The 25,790-nt window shown below is 37.2% G+C and overlaps 1 protein-coding gene across 1 annotated transcript; it reads right to left on the reverse strand.

Moving 5' to 3' along the window:
* Nucleotides 1–2,443: 2,443 nt before the first annotated feature.
* muc13a (mucin 13a, cell surface associated) lies at nucleotides 2,444–24,078 on the reverse strand. Its single transcript, XM_056456705.1, has 12 exons — nucleotides 23,936–24,078; nucleotides 19,329–19,388; nucleotides 19,176–19,223; nucleotides 18,944–18,999; nucleotides 18,816–18,871; nucleotides 17,282–17,334; nucleotides 16,633–17,163; nucleotides 8,038–14,981; nucleotides 4,802–4,860; nucleotides 4,545–4,690; nucleotides 3,956–4,024; nucleotides 2,444–3,796 (listed from the first exon to the last, which is right to left on the reverse strand). The coding sequence occupies exons 2-12, from the start codon at nucleotides 19,363–19,365 to the stop codon at nucleotides 3,687–3,689; spliced, it is 8,109 nt and encodes a 2,702-aa protein (XP_056312680.1). The 5' UTR covers nucleotides 19,366–19,388; nucleotides 23,936–24,078; the 3' UTR covers nucleotides 2,444–3,686.
* Between the last annotated feature and the right edge of the window lie 1,712 nt (nucleotides 24,079–25,790).

Raw genomic sequence — 25,790 nt, forward strand, 5'->3', positions numbered from 1 at the left:
GTTTCATTGTTTTTGAATGTATTTTCCCTGGAGGAAGGTTTGCAGTGGGAAAGAGCAGTTACCAGTGTGTACGAGGCTATTTCTCTTTTTTTGGCCAAGTGAAGGGCAACCTAAGGCAAGGGGTCATCGCCGCCATTGGGAACCTACCCAGGAAGGGAGATGTTTAATGTGAAATATGGTGATAGATTGGGGTAATGCTGTATCTGCCTCTTAGGTTTCAAACTAAATTCCTGGAGGGCCACTGCTCTGCCCAGTTTTGCTACAACCCTAATCAAACACAGCTGATCCACCTAATCAAGGTGTTTAAGACTACTATGCTGCATCCTAACTCGCATACTGTCCATCCTAAATAGTATTTGAAAGTAGAATTAGTATGTCCCAAATTGTAGTATGTTGAAAAGAGTATGCCAAAGGTTCCCGTATGGTTTACTATTTCCGGTAAAAACTCGAAGCATCCATACTCTAACCGCTGATATTGCCCACAATACATTGCGCATAGGACATGAATTCGATTTAGAACTACAAACGCGGGTGAAAAGTGTAAACGAACTACAAACATGATGGATGCGCGAGACCAACCGTCAAGTAGAGAGGCTTTGGTAAAGATGTTTGAATGACTGTTAATTAATATCTAGCCACTGGAACATGTTTTAATCGCGTTTAAACTCAAGTTAATGAACTGATTCTTTCATTATATTAGACATGTCACGATACTGAATTTCGGTACTGAAAAACAAAAAAAAGTCTATTCCCCGCTAACATTTAAGCACTGTTGATGGCGTTCTTAAACAGCGCTGATTTGCCATTGTGTTCACGTGCTCTACAGAAATGACTGTGATTGGCCGAGAAGGTCATCAGTTCACCGCACTTCACTAATGTTTACCGGACACAAACACAGACAAGCGATCCGCTGATGAATCGACTGATCTTCACGGCTTTAAGCGCTCCAATGTCCGTGTATCTGTGTTTGCACTCGGTGAAGAGGGGTGAGCTGATGACCTTCGCGGCTAATCAGCTGTGTTTAAGCGTGCTCAGCGGTGCTTAAATGTTAGCTTAAATGTTAAATATTGGACGTTTTTAAAACTTCAGTACCGGGACAACGCTATTACAGACAACATGAGGGTGTGCTACAGAAGACTGCAGTGTTTTATCACTCAGCGGGTTACATAGACTGAAACAGGGAAGCGTTGTCACAGTGTTTACCTGCTGCCATGAACTGAAGCCTAGGAGGACACTTGGACGTATTACTCTGAAAGAGATTGTAATGTTGTTTAATGTCTAATATGCTTTTAATTGTTTAAATTAAACTGAACTGAATGATATTAAAGTGATGTTTACACCATATCTGCATTTTGAAGTCGTGGCAACAGCTGGGGGTTTGTAGTACACAGCATGTTGTTGCAATGTTTACAGTGCTGATCCTATAGACCTGTTTATTGAAACGCAAAATTACCCATTATGCTTTGCGTGAATGCGCAAGGAGAATGTTAAGAACTTCCGGTCTTCAGCTGATGCGCGTAAAGAGTCACATTTGGACAGCTTTGAAACAATAGTTTTAATTTATTTTACCTGCATTTGTCTTCTTTAAATTAATACTGTTGTCTATCAGCGCAGCCTCCTGGACTGATCATTTTAAAAAATGTGATCTAATAGGATGGAAAACAACTGCTGTGAGGCATTTTCCCCTCGTTGTCAGACGGCATCTTCTGCTGTTTAAATGAAGCCTAGTCATCGCTAAAGTCACCTGTACTGTCCCACTAGCACACTGATTTATAACAGCTTTAACACACACCTTTCAAAGTTGTGTGTCACAAAAACACTCCGTAATCCACTCAAAACGCAATTGAAACCCATTTTCGATGCACAAATTACCGGTTGTAAACGGAAGTTCTTAGCATTCTACCGGAAGACGCTGGTCGCTATGGTGCCCTTCATGCAGCAGCCAAGAAAAAGGTCTATACTTCCGGGTTTCTTCCCACCGCAGCCTCGTTTTCGTGTTTTAAAATGGCGGCCACTACAGAGAGTGAATCACTACCAACGTAATGGGTAGGGGGGGGGGGGTACTGACACTTTTCACTGCTACAGCCCTTAAGTTTCTGTTTAAAGATTGAAGCACACGGTGAAAAAACATACTAATGTTTTTTAAATTCCCTTTAGTATTGAAAAAAAAATTCACAGAAAGCTTATCTCTTTCAAAAATTAGGTTTATGGGGCATCCGCCTATTATATGAACAAAATAAAACCACAAAACAAGTCGTGAATAGAAGACAACAAGCTGACAAAAATATAAATAACAGAATTCAAGTTATTAATGATGTACTGTATAGGCTACCATAATGGGACATTAATATAAAGCAATTTCTGTTGGCCAGGTTGACAAATAAATTAAATAAAATTCATAGCTAATTTCTTATAGAACAACATTACAGTACACAAGCCTCATAAACAGTTCAAATTTATTTACATTTTTTATGAAAATGTACCCAAAATTACAAAAAAATAAAAATACAGGTTTGCAAGATTACATATACAACGAATTTATGCTGGTGTCATATCTTGCTTTATAGAGTGTGTGTATAAAAATATGTGACTGTAGCTTTATGAGAACAGCTTTTTTCAGGGGGAGTCAGATTTTCACAGAACTAGATAGGACCTTACGGTACAATCTTTTGTATGCTTACTTAATTTTTGAGATTGTACTGCATCCAGCCACCAGGTGGCGATCAAAACGACAATTTATTCTTGATAAACTGGCTGTTTAATGTTAGGTACAATGAAACTATATTACCTACACTACAAGGTCAATTGTAATTGTAGGTGAAGTGGAAAATTAAGAAAAAATAGATACTGTATTATACGTGCATGTTAAGAGTCAAAGTGATTTTACAATCCTCCCTTTCTGCTAACCCAGGATATTTCTACATTTAAAGATCATGATATTTACATAGAATGTTAATATAAGTAAACACAATTAATCAGCTGACAATCAAAATAAGAAACATATCATAAAGTGTTATCTTTACTAACAACAAAACACAGTTGAAGTACTCAATATATATAGCAATATTAAATATGAACCAAATAACATTAACAAAGTATAACAAATAAGAATAAAATAATAAAGTGAATATATATATATACATACATATATATGTATACATACACTTAACCCCAGATTATTATTGTTCTAAACCCTGTTTTAGCTCAGGTAAAGTATAAGTGGATAGTACCACTTTTTACCTATAGGGTTATGAAAGCATGGTTCAGAGGTAGTTATGTACAGTAAGAAACAATCTGATAGATGCTTAGCAGCAGATAGGCCGTCATATGTCTTATATTTACATACTTTTAACACAGTAACGGAAACACAGCACATTTTATAAACAAATAAAATCAGCCAAGTTTAATTGTTAACTCTAAGTGAAATATAAAACAATTCAAACCAGTAAACTCAGGGATTTGAGTGACCTACGCTTAACTGTCTTGAATAAGAAATACCCTGTATCATCATATTAATTAAGAGTTATAATAACTTAGGGTCTGCACTTGGTTAAATAATATATAATAAGATTATTAGTTGGGCCATAGTCCTGAATACCTCTTCTACACAGGGTACAAACTAGTTTGAGCCTAAAATAAACTTGTGCAACATTCGTAGAGTCTATAAACCTTACTTCACTGTATAATTAGAAAAGCATCACTCTTGGTGCTAATAAAACAGTGATGACTGGAGACAGAAGCGTTAGTGAACAGCGGATCCTCCATGGAGGGGCACCAGAGGTGGTGTTTGTGTTCTCTGAAAAGGTAGGGAGCACAGAAATAAGTCAAATTAAATATACAATGACGAGTTGATAAAGGCATTACATTGTGAAGTGGTTTATTCTAAATACTGCATTTAAGAATTTAAACCAAATGTATTTGTTTATAGCTAAACATATAATTCATTGGAAAATACCGTTTGTCCTTGTGGGTTCTACAGTTACATTTGTGACAGGAGTAGTTGTATTAGGAGTTACTGTTTCCCCTGTAAAATGAAATGTACATTACACATAAAATGTCATGTTAAAGATTTTATCATCTACTTTGTGCTACACTGTAAAAAATACACATAAATTGTAAGATTTCCTATTTTGTGATTCAGTTTTTTTTATTACATTGTGATACCTTGATCTTTCCTCCAACAACTTTGAAGGATATAATAATTGACATTTGTATTAGCTTGAACAAGTGATCTATTGTCTGTGCTCATGTTGTAAATTATCGTACAAAAACCTGGTAGTAGACTGCCAGAATCTTTTCTGATATTTTACTGACTTATTTCCTATGAAATATATTGTCTCAACCTAAAAAAAACATCAATAAAAGCCACATTATTAAACAGCAGAATTGATATTCCACAACAAAAATTCAACAGAGTAGAGATCAAGGCTCCATAATGCAATTCACATCCAGAAATAAATGAAAAAGTCATGTGAATCACAAAATACAGAAACTGTTAATGACCAGATGTTTTTTTACAGTGTATTTCAGCTTTTCACACCCACCTGCTTTGATAGTCGTAAGTATGATGTCCAGATTTATGGAACCATTCATCTTTCCACTATAAAGAACTGCTTCTACCGCAGCTGAGTTTTGGACCACAGAAGAATTTTCATAGATGAGAGTCATATCAACTACAATGGAACCATTCCTAAAACAAAAAAGTCCATATATACAGAATCAGTGTATATACTCCCAAAGTCCAGTAACTAGTGTGCTCCATGTCAGAAAGAAATTTGAAAGACGCAGTTGTAAAGCTTACGTGAAACCATTGACTCTGGATCGCTTATATCCTTGGACATCTATGAATATTTTGTTTATCTGCATGTGATGAAAACATGATAATTTTAATAAAGTACATAAACTTGTCCTGCAATTTAAACAGCAAATACCTCATTTATATATATATATATATATATATATATATATATATATATATATATATATATATATATATATATATATATATATATACACACAGTGCTCAGCTTATATAAGTACACCCCTCATAAATCTGTCATGTCATGTCATTTTCATCCGCTTATCCGGGAGGCAGCAGTCTCAGGAGACAACTCTAGACTTCCCTCTCCAATTCCTCCAGCTGCTCCGGGGGGATCCTGAGGCGTTCCCAGGCCAGCCGAGAGACATAGTCCCTCTGGGAACACCTCCCTATGTAGGCATCCTGGAGGCATCCGAAACAGATGCTCGAGCCACTTCAGCTGACTTCTCTCAATGTGGAGGAGCAGCGTCTCTACTCCAAGCTCCTCCCGGGTGACAGAGCTCCTCACCCTGTCTATAAGGGTGTACCCTGCCACCCTGCGAAGGAAACTCATTTTGGCCGCTTGTATCTGAAATTTTGTCCTTTCAGTCATGACCCAAAGCTCATGACCATAGGTTAGAGTTGGAACGTGGATTGACCGGTAAATCGAAAGCTTTGCCTTTTGGCTCAGCTCCTTCTTTACCACAACGTACTGGTACATCGACCGCATTACTGCTGCCGCTGCACCGATCCGCCTGTCAATCTCACACTCCATCCTTCCCTCACTCGTGAACAAAACCCCAAGATACTTGAACTCCTCCACCTGGGGTAAGGACTTTCCTCCAACCTGGAGGTGGCAAACCACCTTTTTCCAGTGGAGCACCATGGCCTCGGACTTGGAGGGGCTGATTCTCATCCTAGCTGTGTCACACTCTGCAGCAAACCGCCCCAGTGCATGCTGAAGGTCCATGTTCGATGAAGCCAACAGAACAAATTCTTCTGCGAATAACAGAGATGGAATCCTGTGGTCCTCGAACCAGACCCCGTTCAGCCCAAGGTTACACTTTGAAATTCTGTCCATAAAAATTATGAACAGAATTGGTGACAAAGGGCAGCCCTGCCTAAGCCCAACATGCACTGGAAACAAGTCTGACTTATTGCCGGCAATGCGAACCAAACTCTTACTCTGTTCATCCAGGGATGAGACAGCCCTTAACAAAGCGCCTCTGACCCCATCATCCCAGAGCACCTTCCACAGAATGCCACAAGGGACACGGTCGAATGCCTTCTCCAAGTCCACAAAACACATGTGGACTGGTTGGGCATACTCCCATGAACCCTCGAGCACCCTGGTGAGGGTATAGAGCTAGTCCAGAGTGCCATGGCCTGGACGGAAATCGCATTGTTCCTCCTGGATTCTAGGTTTAACCATCGGCCGGATCCTCCTCTCCTGTACTCTGGCATAGACTTTCCCAGGGAGGCTGAGGAGTGTGATCCCCCTATAGTTGGAACACACCCTCCGGTTCCCTTTCTTAGAAATGGGAACCATCACCCCAGACATGTCAGTGGGGTTAAGGAGATCTAGGAGTTAGGAGATCTCACAAATTTATCTTTTAAATTCATAGTTTTAATAGGAAGCTATACAATATTACATTTGTGCATATACATTAGATTAGTCAGTAGTGAAGCCAAATCTGGAGCTTATCTAACAAAATAACTTAGGTAACGGACCAAAAACTAGTACACTCAAATTTATATGTTAGAGAAAAATATTAAATACAAATTTTAAAAAGAGAAAAAATCAAGAAAAGCAAAAAAAAATGAAAGAATTTAGTTGAAATTTTGTAGGTTGTAATTTTTTTGCAATATTTTGCTTGAATTTAATTGTATTATCTTTGAATTTCTAATTATGTTTGGTGACTAAAATGTTTTTTAATAAATACATCTGTTGAATAAATCTGTGTGTGTTCAATGCACCAAAATACACTGCCTGTATTCACTGAGAAATAGATAAACATTCATTTTCATAATAGGGTGTACTCAATTATGCTGAGCACTGTGTATGTTTATATATATATATATATATATATATATATATATATATATATATATATATATATATATATATATATATATATATATATATATATATATATATATATATATTTCCTTTTCTCAAATAACGTTCAATGGTCACACTGTCTTGTTTAGATTTTAGAGCCACTAGGTGGCACTATGACATTGTTTTTCAAAACTGGAAATTCCAAAGCAAAAATAAGAAGCTGGCTTGCAAATTGTACATGAACGTTAAAATCCTAAAATTCTCTTTGTAATTTCCCACATAAATATACCTTAGCTTCTTAGTTTTAGTAATATACATTTTTCTATCCATATTGTTTATAGTAATATTTTTACATCAATTTCCACACAACGAGAAGAAATCGAATAATAGATGGATAAGGTGTGCAGGAGTTATCATTTATAAAATCACACTGAAATTCTTGGTTTGTGGGAAACAAAACTAAGTATGAAGTCTTTGTTGTAGTGTATTCTACTCTTAAAGGGATAGTTCACCCATGAATTAAAACATACTCGTGGGCTGTTTCTCAATTCCAAGAACTTGTGGAGAAGTGGTCTTGTCATGTGTCACAGAAGAACGAATTTGGGAGACCGTGAGAACAGAGAACGCGTCCTCTGAGAAATGCGATGCTGCGTTCTTCTCTGGTTCTTCCTGATGGTCACATGACCTTCACGCATTTTTAATGGAAAATGATTTAAACATTACAGCATTTATACAGCGATTTATTGTTTGCCCCTTTTCAACGCTGAAGAACGCATTTTGAGAAACAGACATTATTTACTCACCCTCAAGTGGTTATAAGCCTTTATCGGTTTCTTTCTTCTGTTGAACACAAAAGATGATATTTTGAAGAAAGGCTGAAAACCAGTAACCACTGCACTGACATTCATCAAAACAAACAAAAAAAAAAAAACGAATACTTTGGAAGTCAGTAGTTACAGGATTTCAGCATTCTTCAAAATATCATCTTTTCTGTTCAACAGCAGAAAGAATCTCATAAAGGTTTTCAACAAGTGAACGAATAGAGAATGTTTTTGGGTAAACTACTCCTTTAAGTATCCTTGAATATTGATAGGCTATTATGCATTCGTCGCTTGAGATATCCCTTCTATTAAGTGAATTACTTTTATGTTTAATGTAATGTAAAAGTTTTACTTACCTGATCTGTTATAGTGTTTGCCAATAATTGGAATTCAGGGGATGATCTGTTTGCATATTCTTCTTTGAATGTTTGATTGAGACTGAAAGATAAGTGTAAAGCTCCCTCTTTAAGGGTGGGAGGATCTGTTTTTGACGTTATTAGTGCTCCTGTGGTTGGCATAGTTGTTGTGGTAACAGATTGGGTCAATGTAGAATATCTTGTTGATGATGAAGTTGTTTCAGCTTGTGTAGTTCTTTTAACAGTGGAGAAGTCTGAGGTATTAGCTGTCGATACAGATGACATTGGCACTGATGTTAAAGCTTTAGATTCATTTTTGGTTGTTGAGGGTTTGGTTGTGACTTGAGATGTTTGTGGTGTCGATGTTGAAGCTCTGTTTGATGTACTAGATTCTGGTAGGCCTGTTGTTGTGTTCGATGTAGATGAAATCTTAACTGTGGTGGTCTTGTTTGTCAACAAGTCATTTCTAACAGTTAATGCTATGCTTGTCCCTGATGTAGCTGCTGTGTTGTTTCCTGTTGTTGGTACCAACAATGTTGTGCCCCTGGTAGATGATTTTGTAATGTTGGATGTTGATGATGCCTCTATTATTGGTGTTGTTTTGCTTGAAGAAATAGTTGTTACTGCTGTAAAATTTGATTGTAATGTAGTTTGACCTGTTGATGAAGAACCTGTTTGATTTGTAGGCTCTTGTGTCCTTGTTGTGACAGTGGTGGAGACTACTGTGGTATGAGACATTGTTACTGGTGTTAATGTAGCTTGTGAAGTTTCAGTTGTAGCTTGAGATGTTTTTTGTTTCGAGGTTGAAGCTGTCCTCAACGTATCAGTTGTCACAGATTGTAATACAGTAGATGAAGCAGTTAAAGTAGATTCAGTAGTTGAAGCTTTGGGTGGAGTAGTAGAATCAGATTGGCTTGTTTTTGTAACAGTTATATTCCTAACAGTTGATGCTGTGCTGGTCCCTGATGCAGTTGATGGTAATGCCGACTCCACTCCTGCTGGAGGTGCTACAGTTTCATTTGTTGTTGGTACCAACAATGTTGTAGTTTCTGTTGCTGATTCTGCAGTTCTGGATGTTCTTGTGACTGTTGTAGTTTCTTCACCAGCTGTACTTGAAGATGATGGTGTCTCTGATGATGTACTTGAAGATGATGATGTTATTGGTGCTGCTGTGCTGGGAGAAGTACTTAATTTTGGTGTAAATTGAGATGTTAATGTAGTTTGACTTGTCGATGAAGAACCTGTTTCAGCTTGTGGTGTAAGATCTTGTGTTACTGTTTTGACAGTGGTGGAGACTTCTGTCACATGAGCATTTGATACTGGTGTCGTTGACATTAATGTTGTAGTTTCTCTGTGAGTTGATGAAGGTTCAGTTGAGATTATTTGAGATGTTTCTGGTTTCAAGGCTGAAGATGCAAGTGCTGTGGTTGACTCTGCTATGCCTGATGTTGTTGTTTTAAATGTAGATGAAATCTCAGCTAGTGTTGTCTTGGTGGTTTCCTTGTTGTTGCTAGCAGTTGTTGATGTAGTTGTGTCCAGCGGAGTTGCTGGCGATGCTGATGATGCTGCAATAGTTTGACTTATAGTTGTGTCCTCTGTGGATGATTTGGTATTTTTGGATGTTCCTGCAATTGTTGTCTTTATGTCCCCTGCTTGAGTTAAATGTGATGATGTCTCTGTTATTGGTGTTGCAGTGCTTGGAGACACAGTTTGACCTGTTGATGGAGAACCTGTTTCAGCTTGTGTTGTAGGATTTTGTGTCACTGTTTTGACAGTGATAGTGACCTCTGGGGTATGAGCCATTGTTACAGGTATCACTGGCATTAATGTTGTTGTTTCTGTTGAAGGTTCAGTTGTGACTTGAGTTGTTGGTGAGGTTGAAGTTGTTGGTGCAGTAGAAGATTCTGGCAGGCTTGTTTTTGTTGTTATTGCATCTTGTGTTGTATTTATCCTGGCTGTTTCTGGTTCATTTCTAACAGTTGATGCTGTGCTTGATGCAGTTGAAGGTAATGCTGTTGGTAATGCTGATGGTATTGCTGAAGCTGTGGTAGTTGAAGATGTACTTGAAGGGGATGATGCCTCTGTTATTGGTGCTGTTGTGATAGGAGAAATAGTTGATTCTGTTGTTAAAGTTGATGTAAATGTGGTTAGACCTGTTGATGAAGATCCTATTTTGGCTTGTGTTACTGTTTCAACAGTAGTGGAGCCTTCTGAGGCATGAGCTGTTGTAACTGGCAATAATGTTGTAGTTTCTTTTTGGACTGTTGAAGTTTCGGTTGGGACTTGAGATGCTTCTGATACCAATTTTGAAGCTTTGGATGCAGTAGAAGACTCTGCTAGGCCTGTTGTTGTTGTCAATGTACCTGCTCCCACAGATTGTGACGGAGGAGATGAAGCCTCAGCTACTGTTGTCTTCTTTGTTTCTACCTCATTGCTAACAGTTTCTCCTGTAGATGTGCCCTGTGCACTCACTGGCAATGCTGATGTCACCAGCACCATGGTTGATGCTTGGAGTTGAGTAGTAGACTCCTCCTGGCTAGTTTTTGTTGTAACTGTATCTTGTGTTGAAGTAATCTTGGTTGTTTGTGTATCATTTGTAACAGTTGATGCTGTGCTTGTTCTTGATGTAGCTGCAGTGGCTTCTGTAGATGAATCTGTAGTTCTGGTTGTAGTTTCATTTTGTACTGTTGAAGGTTCACTTGTGAGTTGAGAAGTTTCTGATATCGATGTTGAAGCTGTGGATGCAGTTGAAGATTCTGCTAGGTTTGTTGCTATTGTCGTCAATGTATCTATTGCCACAGATTGTGAGGCAGGAGATGAAACCTCAGCTAGTGTTGTTTTAGTTGTTTCCACTTGATTGCTAACAGTTTCTCCTGTAGATGTGCTCTGTGCACTTACTGGCAATGCAGATGTCACCAGCACCAGGGTTGATGCTTGGAGTGGAGTAGTAGACTCTTGTTGGCTAGTTTTTGTTGTCACTGTATCTTGTGTTGAAGTAATTCCGGTTGTTTGTGTATCATTTCTAACAGTTGATGCTGTGCTTGTTCCTGATGTAGCTGCAGTGGATTCTGTAGATGATTCTGAAATACTGGATGTTCTTGTGTCTGTTGTTATTGAAAGTGATGATGCCTCTGTTATTGGAGCTGCTGTGCTGGGAGAAATAGTTGATTCTGTTGTAAAAGTTGATGTTAATATGGTTTGGCCTGTTGATGTAGAAGCTGTTTCAGCTTGTGTCACTGTTTTGATAGTGGTGGAGACCTCTGAGGTATAATCCATTGTTACTGGCATTAATGTTGTGGTTTCTTTTTGGGCTGTTGAAGGTTCGGTTGTGACTTTAGATGTTTCTGATATCAATGTTGAAGCTGTGGGTGCGGTTGAAGATTCTGATAGGTTTGTTGTTATTGTTGTTGTCAATGTATCTACTGCCACAGATGGTAACACAGGAGATGAAACCTCAGCTAGTGTTGTCTTAGTTGTTTCCACTTGATTGCTAACAGTTTCTCCTGTAGATGTGCCCAGTGCACTTACTGGCAATGATGATGTCACCAGCACCAGGGTTGATGCTTGGAGTGGAGTAGTAGACTCTTGTTGGCTAGTTTTTGTTGTTAATGTACCTTGTGTTGAAGTAATCCCCGTTGTTTGTGAATCATTTCTAACAGTTGATGCTGTGCTTGTTCCTGATGTAGCTGCAGTGGTTTCTGTAGAGGAATCTGTAGTTCTGGATGTACTTGTGTCTGTTGTTATTGAAGGTGATGATGCCTCTGGAGCTGCTGTGCTGGGAGAAATAGCTGATTCTGTAGTAAAAGTTGATGGTAATGTGGTTTGATCTGTTGATGTAGAAACTGTTTCAGCTTGTGTTACTGTTTTGATATTGGTGGAGACTACTGAGGTATGATGCATTGTTACTGGAATCACTGGCATTAATGTTGTGGTTTCTTTTTGGGCTGTTGAAGTTTCGGATGTGACTTGAGATGTTTCTGATACCAATGTTGAAGCTGTGGATGCAGTTGAAGATTCTGATAGGTTTGTTGGTATTGTTGTTGTCAATGTATCTACTGCCACAGATTGTGATGCAGGTGATGAAACCTCAGCTAGTGTTGTCTTAGTTGTTTCTACCTGATTACTAACAGCTTCTCCTGTAGATGTACTCTGTGCACTCACTGGCAATGCTGATGTCACCAGCACCAGGGTTGATGCTTGGAGTGGAGTAGTAGACTCTTCCTGGCTAGTTTTTGTTGTAACTGTATCTTGAGTTGAAACAATCCTGGTTGTTTGTGTATCATTTGTAACAGTTGATGCTATGCTTGTTCCTGATGTAGCTGCAGTGGTTTCTGTAGATGAATTTGTAGTTCTGGATGTACTCGTGTCTGTAGTTATTGAAGGTGATGATGATTCTGTTATTGAAGCTGTTGTGCTGGGATAATTAGTTGATTCTGTTGTAAAAGTTGATGTTAATATGGTTTGACCTGTTGATGTAGAAACTGTTTCAGCTTGTGTTACTGTTTTGACAGTGGTGGAGACTTCTGAGGTATAATCCATTGTGACTGGCAATAACGTTGTAGTTTCTTTTTGGGCTGTTGAAAGTTCGGTTGTGACTTGAGATGTTTCTGATACCAATGTTGAAGCTGTGGATGCAGTAGAAGTTTCTACTAGGTTTGTTGTCAATGTATCTATTGCCACAGATTGTGACACAGGAGACGAAACCTCAGCTAGTGTTGTTTTAGTTGTTTCCACTTGATTGCTAACAGTTTCTCCTGTAGATGTGCCCTGTGCACTTATTGGCAATGCAGATGTCACCAGCACCAAGGTTGATGCTTGGAGTGGAGTAGTAGACTCTTGTTGGCTAGTTTTTGTTGTCACTGTATCTTGTGTTGAAGTAATTCCGGTTGTTTGTGTATCATTTCTAACAGTTGATGCTGTGCTTGTTCCTGATGTAGCTGCAGTGGATTCTGTAGATGATTCTGAAATACTGGATGTTCTTGTGTCTGTTGTTATTGAAGGGAATGATGCCTCTGTTATTGGAGCTGCTGTGCTGGGAGAAATAGTTGATTCTGTTGTAAAAGTTGATGTTAATATGGTTTGGCCTGTTGATGTAGAAGCTGTTTCAGCTTGTGTCACTGTTTTGACAGTGGTGGAGACTTCTGAGGTATAATCCATTGTTACTGGCATTAATGTTGTGGTTTCTTTTTGGGCTGTTAAAGGTTTGGTTGTGACTTTAGATGTTTCTGATATCAATGTTGAAGCTGTGTGTGCGGTTGAAGATTCTGATAGGCTTGTTGTTATTGTTGTTGTCAATGTATCTACTGCCACAGATGGTAACACAGGAGATGAAACCTCAGCTAGTGTTGTCTTAGTTGTTTCCACTTGATTGCTAACAGTTTCTCCTGTAGATGTGCCCAGTGCACTTACTGGCAATGATGATGTCACCAGCACCAGGGTTGATGCTTGGAGTGGAGTAGTAGACTCTTGTTGGCTAGTTTTTGTTGTTAATGTACCTTGTGTTGAAGTAATCCCCGTTGTTTCTGTATCATTTCTAACAGTTGATGCTGTGCTTGTTCCTGATGTAGCTGCAGTGGTTTCTGTAGATGAATCTGTAGTTCTGGATGTACTTGTGTCTGTTGTTATTGAAGGGGATGATGCCTCTGTTGCTGGAGCTCCTGTGCTGGAAGAAATAGCTGATTCTGTAGAAAAAGTTGATGTTAATATGGTTTGACCTGTTGATGTAGAACCTGTTTCAGTTTGTGTTACTGTTTTGATAGTGGTGGAGACTACTGAGGTATGATGCATTGTTACTGGAATCACTGGCATTAATGTTGTAGTTTCTTTTTGGGCTGTTGAAGGTTCGGATGTGACTTGAGATGTTTCTGATACCAACGTTGAAGCTGTGGATGCAGTTGAAGATTCTACTAGGTTGGTTGTTATTGTTGTTGTTAAGGTATCTACTCCCACAGATTGTAATGCAGGAGATGAAACCTCAGCTAGTGTTGTCTTTGTTGTTTCTACCTGATTGCTAACAGTTTCTCCTGTAGATGTGTCCTGTGCACTTACTGGCAATGCTGATGTCATCAGCGCCAGGGTTGAAGATTTGGGTGGAGTAGTAGACTCTTGTTGGCTAGTTTTTGTTGTCAATGTGTCTTGTGTTGAAGTAATTCCGGTTGTTTCTGTATCATTTCTAACAGTTGATGCTGTGCTTGTTCCTGTTGCAGCTGCTGTGGCTTCTGTAGATGATTCTGTATTACTAGATGTACTTGTGTCTGTTGTTATTGAAGGTGATGATGCCTCTGTTATTGGAGCTGATGTGCTGGGAAAAATAGTTGATTCTGTTCTAAAAGTTGTTGATAATGTGGTTTGACCGGTTGATGTAGAAGCTGTGTCATCTTGTGTCATTGTTTTGACAGTAGTGGAGATATCTGAGGCATGAGCGTCTGATACTGTCGTCGTTGACATTAACAGTGTAGTTTCATTTTGGGCTGTTAAAGGCTCAGTTGTGACTTGAGATGTTACTGGTATCATAGTTGAAGCTTTAGGTGAAGTGGTGGAGTCTGCTGTTGTTGGTAGTGTATCTATTCCCACAGAATGTGATGCAGGAGATGTAACCTTAGTTAGTGTTGTCTTAGTTGTTGGTTCATTGCTAACAGCAGCTGATGTGCTCAGTGCACTTTCTGGCAACGCTGATGTTGCTCCTGTTGCTGGTGAAGTAGTTGCACTTGCTAACTCTACAGATGTAAGAGTCGCACTAGATGTTGATGATTTTGTTGGTGGGGATTCTGTTTCTGACACTGTTTCACTTTGTGTTATTAAATCTGTTTTAGGTTGTAATTGCTCTGTTGTTTCTTGAGGGGATGTTTTTGACTGTGTTGACATTGCTGCAGATTGTACTGCTTTGGTTGTCACTGGCTCTTCTGTAGATACTGTCTGTACAGGCTGAAGTGTTGACATTGTTCCTAAAGGTAAGTCAAAAGAGAATGGAGTTTGTGTACAGTAATGACATTTTAATTATTTAGTGTAACAAAACTAAACTCAGAAATTAACTCTTGAATTGTGAATTCTGCTTCGTTACAATTGTATTAACTGTTGCTGCGGCCGAAATAGCATACTTCCATACTATATAGTACTAAAAACAGTAGTATGTTCAAATTCATAGAAGTTTAAAAACAGGAGGCGAGAATTAACCGGATGACCTACAGCAGTGTTTCCCAACCCTGTTCCTGGAGGCACACTAACAGTACATATTTTCGGTGTTTCTCTTATCTGACCAATTAGCTTCAGGTTTTGGAGCCTCTTCTAATGTTCTGATGAGTTGATTCAGGTGTGTTTAATTAGGGAGAGGTTGAAAATGTGGACTGTTGGTGTGCCTTCAGGAACAGGGTTGGGAAACACTGACCTACAGTACTACTTATGGCGAGATTCTGAAGTGCACAGAATTCATGAATGCAAGTGAAGCAACGCAACTGATGCAGGTAGGTCACATGATGATGACAAAATGGCTGAAGCAGTACGTCCGAGTTCCATTCAGACTACTCACATTCATACTGTATAGAACATATTTTTCTAATGGTTGAGTAGTATATTTAAATTCATATGCAGTCCCAACTGAGTAGTAGACAATTTCGGACACAGCCTGTTTCATTTTTTAAAAAATCAACATGGCATCAAACTCCAGCTATGTATGTTACCTGGGTTCTATTCTTCATACCTTGCTTAAAAAATCTAAGATGATTTAACTGATCCTGGATCTTTTAATCTTTATAACTGATCTCTGGCTAACTTGGTTATGCACAGTAGTATTTAACAAACCCGTAGTACACAGTTTATTAAATATGATACGCAAAAACTTTCTATGTTGTTAGCTGCAAGCTTTACACTTTCATGCATCTTTCAAGTATTTAGCAATTTATTTAGTTTTACTTTTGGTTGATTTACTAGTTGTTTTCTTTAGATTAGTATTCAAGTTTCTTAATCCTGTGGCATAAGGCATAACAGTGTTAACTTTACTTGAAATGACATGATCTAATCCTGTTAATATGAAACAGGCCTGCTCCTGAGAAGGTATCAAGACCTATTGCTATGACTCTCGGATGAATTTTAAAGAACGAAACTATCCTGGATTGTGTCAAATCAACAATAACCAAATCCAGCTAAATGAGTAATCCACTTACGAAGATCAGACCCCAAAAAAGAAAAGACATGTTCAAGGATCACATCTTTAATTTGTTTGTGCCCACATGAAACATACTATATTATTTTAAAGTAAGTAATTTATAGGTATTGAACCGTACTTTAGTAAAGTAGGCTACTTGAATTTTGTTGTGGTTATTCTACACTAACCGGCCACTTTATTAGGTACACCTGTGTAATGGTGTGGGGGATATTTAAGTAAGAATGATTAATGAATCCATATGAAACACTCCTGCTGTGTCTTCAGTTTTGGGCTGAGGTGTGCATTGCACTTACACTTCAAGTGCACTATGCTAAAGCCCTACTGAACCGCGCTCTGGCACACTAAAACGCACCCGGGCACAGTTTGTATAGCCTTGTGTGACTGAGTGCACCCTTATAGACTGATATCTATAGTCATAACTTATTTTGTCAAACCTGTTTCGAGTATCACAGTCGCCTCTGTTGATCCTGCCTCCACTGTAGACTGTAATAGTGTAGTGGAAGCGAGTGATGCATTTCTGGATGTTGCTTCAGTTGTTGTACTCGTTGTAGCTGATGCAACTGGTTGATCTGTAGATGAAATGGTGGTTTCTGTTTCTGGACCTTTTGTGCTACTAGGTTGTGTGAGAATTTTTGGTTGTCTTGAGTTGACGGTTGATGAATTGATTGCTGTTGTTTGAGTGGTGATTGTCTCTGGCAGAACTGAAGTTTGTGAATCTGTTGTGGTTTCTGTTCTTACATCTGGAGTCTTCTGTTTGCTTGAATGTGCTTGAATGGTGGTTGTTAGAGGCTCTGTTGAAAGGGTAGAGTTTGTTGTTTTGGTTGTTGATTCTTCTGAAGCGGTTTCTGGGGAAATGGGCATCGTTGTTGTTGATGGTAATGAGTTGAAGGTCTCTGTTGAATATGAGTCTGTTGGTGTTGTGGCGAATGTGACAGCAGGTGATATGGGATTTGATTTTTTAAGGGCTGCAAAATAAATAAATTAATACATTTATTTGGATTAAAATATCAGAAAATTTTGAGAAAATCTGTCATCATGTGGTTTATTAAAACCAAGAGTGTTACTGAAATATTGATTCCTTACATATTTCTAAAAAGGGGTACCAGTATTGTCTGGAAATAACAAGTGCTCCTCTCCTGAAAGATTAAAATATTACAATTAATTCATATTCTCAAGGAATCGCTTATATCTTTTAAAACAGAGTGATCTGCCATAAAGCTACAGTATACAACTTTTATTCATTAAAGGAATAGATCACTCAAAATGGATAACTCCTCACCCTTTACCCACACTCAAGTGCTTCTAAACATTTATATGTTTATTCTTCTATTGAACACAAAACAAAATATTGTGAAGAATGTTGGGTAAAAAAAGCAAATGAACAAAAATACCATGGAAGTCAATGGCTGTTTTCCCCAACATTCTTCACAATATCTACTTTTGTGTTCAAGTGGGAGATGAGTAAATGATGGTAGAAATGCATTTTTGTTTGAACTAACATAATATCAAACTGTTGCAACCCAGACTCATTCTGAAAACGTACCCTTATATACATGTCTGGAGATCATGAAATGTGTCCCAGGAGATATGTTTTTTTGCAGTTTTTGTTTCGCGAATCCACCAGAGGCTGCTGTGCATGTTTGTTCAGTATGCCATTTGCGGCTGCTGTTCTTGCGTAAATCCACCAGAGGCCGTTGTCGACTGACTGTCAACTGACTGACTGACGACTGACTAACTGGCCGATTGTCTGACCCATCCTCCTCCTTCTCTGTTCCCAACCAATAGTGTTTTCAAAAGCACCGATTGACCAGCGCACACCCACTTTCCTAAACCCAACCGACAGTGTTTTTAAAAGCAATCCAGAAAAAGAAAAGCCATCGCCTGATTTTTACCACGTTTTCAGATTTTAACACGTTTTCCCCATGTTATTTACTTGTTTATTTTATTTTTTGGCTTCTGTTTTTGTCTTACCTGCTTTCTGGAACCGTTCTTCACCGAACTCAAACCCCATCAACGTGGTCAGCTCTTCTCTGCATCTCAAGTCTACCAACATACATGGCGAGCTAACTGGACAAACTGGTAACAACGGGAAAGCCGCCCATATGGAGATAAGTGGTCAACTGATAAGCGCGAAAAGGAACGGTGTCATGCCGCCCCATAGCGTTTGTTTTAAAGACGAAATCCTGCCATATGTACTTCTGGCTACATATTTTGCAATCTCCAGAAATGTATATAGGGCTACGTTTTCAGAATGAGCCTATGTTGTGAACATTGTCCCGTAGGTAAATTATAACTACTCCACAGCAGGAACCAACCTGAAAAATCTAAAATAGTTCCTCAACAAACAAATAGTGCCACTTATAAGGTTCACCATGATTCAAGAAAAGACAAAAACATGATTTGAACATTGGACGCCTGATGTGCTCGCTCATTACATCATTTTGAAAATCAATCTCCGTATATTGTTCACCTACAACCTGATTATTTATCAGACTTTCATCAACATTTGTTGATTATCTGATTATCTGCACTTAGCTGCCAGTAGACATATAGATATGAATTTATGCATTTATATTTTGGAGACCTCTTAGAATGAAAACAATATTCCATCACTTACCTAAAGATTTTAGTATTCGTACGATTGGCCACAGGCCAGTATTCCAGTGTCTTGTTCTATAGAAGAAAAGACATGTCAGTTAATGAGTTTTATGAACAGAGAAGCACCCTAAATGTGCTGTGCCTTACATTCAGTCGGGGTCTTTCAATAATTCTCCTAATTGTTGAGGGTGTAGGATGTGTAACTGCGGAAGAGGCAAAGAGAAAAATTATATTAGCTAAAATATAAATGAACTCAAGTTTTATCAATTTTAATGCATCCCACTTGTTATTCTCAAATAAAACAGTTGATTCTGTTATAATTATAACAGTTTCCCATTGAATGCCCCACTGTAGACAAAAGCAGATATTTCGATTTTACCTGAATCTGTCACATTATATGTATTTTCACATGTTGGCCCCAAAAATGCTGGTAAAAGAGATATAACTACCGTAAGTTTGTGAATATCAACACATCTTTAACAGTCCTACATTATATTTTGCACAAATGTTCAAATCATAAATATATTTTTACCTATAATAATGAATAGAAGCACTAAGGGAGACATCATCCTTTTTATGTCACCCCGTGTTCCTGCAAATAGATTAAATGTTAGTGCATGACAATACAACAATACAAGACATTCCTTAGCAGATGGATCTTGTGACACTGGATATCATGTTTCATTATTCAGATAGCATCATTATAATTATAGTTAGCTTAATATTCATTCTTTCAATGTTGTTTGGTGACTTCACTTAGTATCGCTAAAATGTTAATGTCTGAATTGTTGCAAAAACACATCGTTTTCTCTTTATTTTAAGAAAAAAGACTTTTTCTTTTTGTTCGTAACAAAACAAACCAGTTAAACTGGCATTTCATGTCATTTTAATCACAGGCCGGAATAGATTTCAGGCTAGATTTCAGCTGATCAATGTTAAATTCTCAGTGAACTGACACATACACATGTTATTGGGATCCTCTATGAATTTTAATCTTCTGACTATATTAGAATAAGCAATTTTCAGACATGTCTTTAACTATAGCATCAGAAGTCATAATAACAAATGAATGACAAGGCAAAATAAATAATAGTGTTTAGAAAAAAAGCTGTGATTGTAATGGTAAAAAAGCTGCTACAGTAAAAATATGTAACCTGGTTAACAGTTGTCATTTCAATAACTGTAAATTGACCTTTTCAGAGTATCACCTGCTTTTTGTTGTGTTTTTGTCTTTGTACCAAAGGTACGATTGTGTAGATGTTTCAAAACATCATTATATCACACGATATGGTAGATTACCATAAAATATTGAAATTTCTTTTACGGTTTCTACTATAAGCAATCTACAGCTTCCATTTTTTGACTGTAAATTTTACAGATTTAATTTTTTACAGTGTACAGAATTGTGGAGAATAATTGCATTCTTAAACACTTAATAGCTTTGTATTAAGTGTCTTTAAATAATAATAATTTAATTATTGATTAATAATCATTTGACATAATGTACTTTTTATCCAGTGCATACATTTTTACACTGTGTACGGAAAAAATATGGTTCTTCAGAGGTTTTCTTTTAACAGTTCTTACACCGAGTCCTAACTACACTAGACGTGACAAGCAATTTGTCTCTCTGCACCAGACACGTTATGGCAGGCAAAAATTAAATAGCCATTTAGAAGATGAAATAGCAAGGATTATAATCGAATTAACATTATCAATAGTACATGCTGAGTGATGTTCATATTCAAACTATTAAAAGTTTTTTAATAGATCAGGGGTAAACTACCTGCTTCTGCATTCAATGTGGCAACATATGTCATGTAAAATGGTATTCAAACTCATTGAACACTGAATGAAGCACATAATCAGCACCTGAGGTGATCATTGTCATAGTAGTTGTTCAGCCACGTCGTCGTAGAAATAGAAACCGTTTGTAAAATAGAAGTTTTAGGCATCACTTTTACAGATATTCAGGACAAAAACTAATTTTAGCATGGAAAACATTGCGTTTATCATATGTCGTGGCATTGGTGCCATGTTTAGTTAGGACACAGCATTAGAGAGTGTGTGTTTATGGTTATTTAGTTCTCACCTTTTTGTTTTTCAAATGTGTAACTGACAGAGAACCTCATTACTGGATTTCTGGAGCTCATCCATCAACTACACAGACTGCCAGCACTCTATTAACATGTAAGTCAGTTCTTTCTTAAAATATCTGTATATTTTAACTTTCAAAAGCTCTGTTCTTGTCTCTTCAATTGAGGATACCACACTTTTCTTCATTGTGTAAGTAACTGAGATATTAAACATATAGTATGATCTATATATATATATTTTTTTTCTTATGCATTAACGGTCAAAAAATATAAAAAGACATCCCGTTATTTATTTATATTCTTAACCATTTTTGCTATTGCACACTGTAACTTGTTTGTGTATTTCTGATGCTGTCCTGTCTGACAAAAATCACTCTCAATTTTACCAAGATGCACCTATAATGATGGCTATAACTGCATCATAGAGGACTGTGAAGACTTTCACTGGAACTTTGACTTTATTGTGTCAATCTGCCATTTCTGTTTTTTGTTTCAGTTTTGTGTTCATGTGTTTAATTGCTGTCATTTTTGTTCATATAAATTGTCTTAACTTGCTTGTGTAATATGTGTTTTAGTTTCTTATTACCATAGAAAAGCATTCAAAATGTAAGACCAGACATATATACAGTACACACATTCATTCATTCAGTTTCCTTTGGCTTAGTCCTTTATTTATCAGGAGTCGCCATAGCAGAATGAACCGCCAACTATTCCAGCATATATTTTACACAGCGGATGCCTTTCCACAACCCATCACTGGGAAACATCCATACACTCTTGCATTCACACACATACACTACGGCCAGTTTAGCTTATTCAATTCCCCTATAGCGGATGTCTTTGGACTATATGCAAACTCCACACAGGAATGCCAACTGGTCCAACCAGGACTCAAACCAGTGACCTTCTTGCTGTGAGGCAAGTCCTAACCACTGAGCCACCATACCGCCTACATACACCCTAATAAATAAAAAAATGTCAATTAATAATGTATAAAACTAATGTTATAATACTCATAATAATTAAATAAATACTCTTAATAATATTAATGAAAATAATAAAATAAAATCCCTTCTGAAATGGGTCCGGTCAAGCAAAAACATGCTACAACATGCACATTACAAGCTACACTCTAAAAATGCTAGACATAAATGTTATATTAACCCAACTCTGGTTGTAATACATACTCAACTAACTGCTGTGTTAATTTTTAAATTAAATGAATAGGAACCAATTTAACCCAATGTTTGGGTTACTCCATATTTTACCGAATTAGGTTTAAATAATCCAGCATTCTTATAGTGTAAAGAACCCTCTTTTCTGTTTATAATCCTTGCCCTTGATTAACTCAAAGTTCTTAAGAAAGTTGCTGCGTGCATAAAATAAAAGCTGTCACTTAGTTAAGATTTTTTTTGGCATTTATGTCAAAGCTTCCATTAATTATAATAAAATCTTATAAAATATTGGATGTAATCTGCTTTGTGTAACTGAAAACCTTGACTGTAAAAATGATGGGTTTAACAAAATTAGATAGCTTATTAGTTTTTACAAATTTAAGTGGATTGACCAGAAAACAATTAAGTTGTTCCCCCCAAAAGTCTCACAAATTGTCTTCTCAGCTCATTTTAAATAAGTAGTCTGAACAAGTAGTTTTTTAGAGTGTAAGACACCTGATGGCCAGCACTATTTCATGAGATGATGGTCCGAGTACAGTTTGTTTTGGTTTGGGGATCTTAATTTGTTTTGATGTGTCAAGCAGATCACGGCAGAAGTCCTAAACCAAATGGTCAAAACCCACCAGCTAATCGTTTTCAGATTTTATTTACTGTACACTGTAATGCTGGGTTCCACACAATTACTTCATTGTGTCCCTACACAAATCGATTAGGTTAACTTAATTGTTTTTACAAATTTAAGTGGATTGAACATAAAACAATTAAGCTGACCCCAATAAAACCAAGAATTGTGTGGTTTCAATTAATTTTAAATTAGTAGCTTAAAAAAGCAGCATAAATCTCTTTTTTGTGTATACTGTACGTTACATTAGATTGCTATAAAATGTGAACATTTTCTAGCACATAAAAACCCTAAATTCTAAATAATGATAAATAAAAAAATTGACATAAATGCAATTTTATATATTCATGAATTTTATTCATGCATTTTTTTATTTGACTTTCTCAAATATGCTACTAAAAATAAAATAATGTATAATCTTCTAGCACAAAGTCACTAGTATATTTTCTGTTAATTTACAGAATTTGTTTGTGTAAAACATGACAGTATATTGTATAATTTAAAATAAAAGTATTTTTAAAACTTATGTTTTACAATCCATTTACATTGTAGTATTTAATGAATTATAATTCTTATTTTGCGTTATTTTAAATCATTATTAGACATCTTGATGATTATGATCAATTTCTGATGACGTTACAGATGTTACAGACGATCTACTATCAGTATTAAAAATCTAAAGTTGTGAAAAAAAATGTTTTTTTGTGTCAGCTTTTGTAGATTTGAGAACTTTTAGGTTTTTTTTAAGCTGCTGACTGTAGTCAAACTTTAGTTTTTGCAAGAATTCAGACTTGCTTCTACTTTATATATTTATATTAGTATTTATTTTAATTGTTCTGTTGCTGCTGTTGTTCTGAATACCTCAAAAGCCTAATGATTAAAAGACATCAATGCCAACACAGATCTGCACACGGAAATGTAAAATCAATAATTGCAGATTTAAAAGAAACGAAAGAAATGTGATGAAACAATAGGGCTAAAACCAGTTTGGCAGAGTTTACTGTAAATCTACTTAAGGAACACGCAGTGAGCGCAGCCTTTAGCTATTAAAGAGACATTACCCGAATAAATAAATCAACCAACCAATAACGCTTTTCAGGACGAAAAGAAACCCAGACAACTCCATTACAACCTCAATTCCGCTGACAATTCATTTGCAAACTGATAAAATCAACCAAGCAGTATTTTGAAACGAAAGTAATCCATTTAATATCTCGTGCTCATTATATCAGCCGCGTATTCTTACCTATTATTAGTACTCCCGATCTTCAGCTTTCCATAAATGTAATAAAATCCGGAACATATTATGAAACGAAAATAAGTGCCAGAGATGAAGCGAGTGCTCTTTAGTCCTTCCGAGTGGTCTAGTCAAGTCTTTCCTTCCATTTAAAGTTCAATGGATTGATGCAGTTTTGTTTGGTGCTGTCACAGGTGGAGCCGCGCATACGCATCCTTGCAATGTCAAGCATGTTTCCGAATTCGTGGATTCATCATTACCTGAAATTCAGCATTGCATCTCTTCATAATGCATCGAAGAATCTGAACTGATGTCACTGGGATTGACTAATATGAAGAGATTATTTCAAGGTATAACAAACATCAAGGTATAACAAACACTGAGCAGAATAAGCACACGACGTTTCTAAACTTTGATAATTGCTTCACGTTACAATAACAAACACAGATTGTCAATTTTTTATTATACGTTTGGAGAAAAGTCATCTTTGTTGCAATTTATATTGGTTGACTTGGTGGCACAGTGGTTATCACTGTCGCCTCCCAGCAAGAAGGTCGCTGTTCTCCCTATGTTGGCGTAGGTTTCCGGGTGCTCCGGTTTCCCCCACAGTCCAAAGTCATGTGTTATAGGTAAATTGCAAGAACTAAATTGGCCGTAGTGTGTGTGTGTGTGTGTGTGTGTGTGCGTGTGTGTGTGTGTGTGTGTGTGTGCGTGTGTGTGTGTGTGAGTGTGAGTGTCTATGGATGTTTCCCAGTACTGGGTTGCAGCTGGAAGGGCGTACGCTGTGTAAAACATATGCTGGATAAGTTGCCGGTTCATTCCACTGTGGCGACCCCTGATGAATAAAGGGACTGAGCTGAAGCAAAATGAATGAGCAAACATTTTATATGAACATTTTGTTATATATTTTAAAGCAAAGTTGTATGTTGACATCACCTAATACACCTTTAGCTAGCACTAATAATTTATAAACAATTTAAATAGGCATTAAAGGGGCATCTAATCATATGCCAGAGTAATTGGCGGTTCATTCCGGTGCTTTTGAAAACACTTTCAGTTGGTTTTAGGGAAGGAGGAGGGTGGGCCAGTCGATTGGTCAGTCAGTCAGTCAGTCAACAACAGCCTCTATAGTGGATTTACGTGAGAACAGCAGGCGCGAATGGCACTTGAAAGAGAAATCTGAGATCTGAAAAAACATTCACAGCGGCCTCTGGTGAATTCGTAAAAACTGCAAAAAACGTAGCTCCTGGGATGTATTTTGTGCTCTTCAGAAATGTATGTGGTGGCACGTTTTCAGAATGAGCCTGGGTTGTTGTTTATATTTACTAAATGTCAATAAAGTGGGGGAACTATGACCTCACCTTGTAGGCTGCTAGCATAAAACTGGCTCCCTCGATTAAAATCACCATAGGATTTTCCCATAGGCTTTTCGAAGATTGCAAATAATAAGCTCTGTGTTAAAACACAGTTCAATCAACTTACATGTTTTGGTCCAGCCAGATAATCCTCACACGAAAATACAACTTTAAGCACTTTTGGATTTAAAACGCAAACACAAGAATTGAAAAACTAACATTAGGCTATTAACAGACTACTGTGCTTTCGGGGTGCTCACCTGTGACATCAGCATCACCCTGCTAACAACAACTTTTCAAGCTTATTTTTAGAAATATGCTCCATGACAAAGATTTACTCTCTCGGTTTATTATATTATAATCCACGCTATATATTATAAACAAATATATATGCAAAAACACATAGACCTACAGGCCTTTTGGATAGTTTTTTACATGGGAAATACATTTTGTTTTGCTTTACGGTTGTTGTAAAAGTTTTGAAACTGTATGTATAAATGTGCCTACAT

Source organism: Danio aesculapii, chromosome 1 (genome assembly GCF_903798145.1).
Source record: "Danio aesculapii chromosome 1, fDanAes4.1, whole genome shotgun sequence".
Classification (NCBI taxonomy): domain Eukaryota; kingdom Metazoa; phylum Chordata; class Actinopteri; order Cypriniformes; family Danionidae; genus Danio; species Danio aesculapii.

Bases quoted from the DNA above. Each gene is read 5' to 3' on its own strand.
- muc13a (XM_056456705.1), bottom strand. From the start codon at position 19,365: ATGATGTCTCCCTTAGTGCTTCTATTCATTATTATAG. The intron at 4,861-8,037 runs GTAAGTAAAACT...CATCACATGCAG, and splicing joins CAAACACTATAACAGATCAG to ATAAACAAAATATTCATAGA. The intron at 4,691-4,801 runs GTAAGCTTTACA...TTTTTGTTTTAG, and splicing joins TCCAGAGTCAATGGTTTCAC to GAATGGTTCCATTGTAGTTG.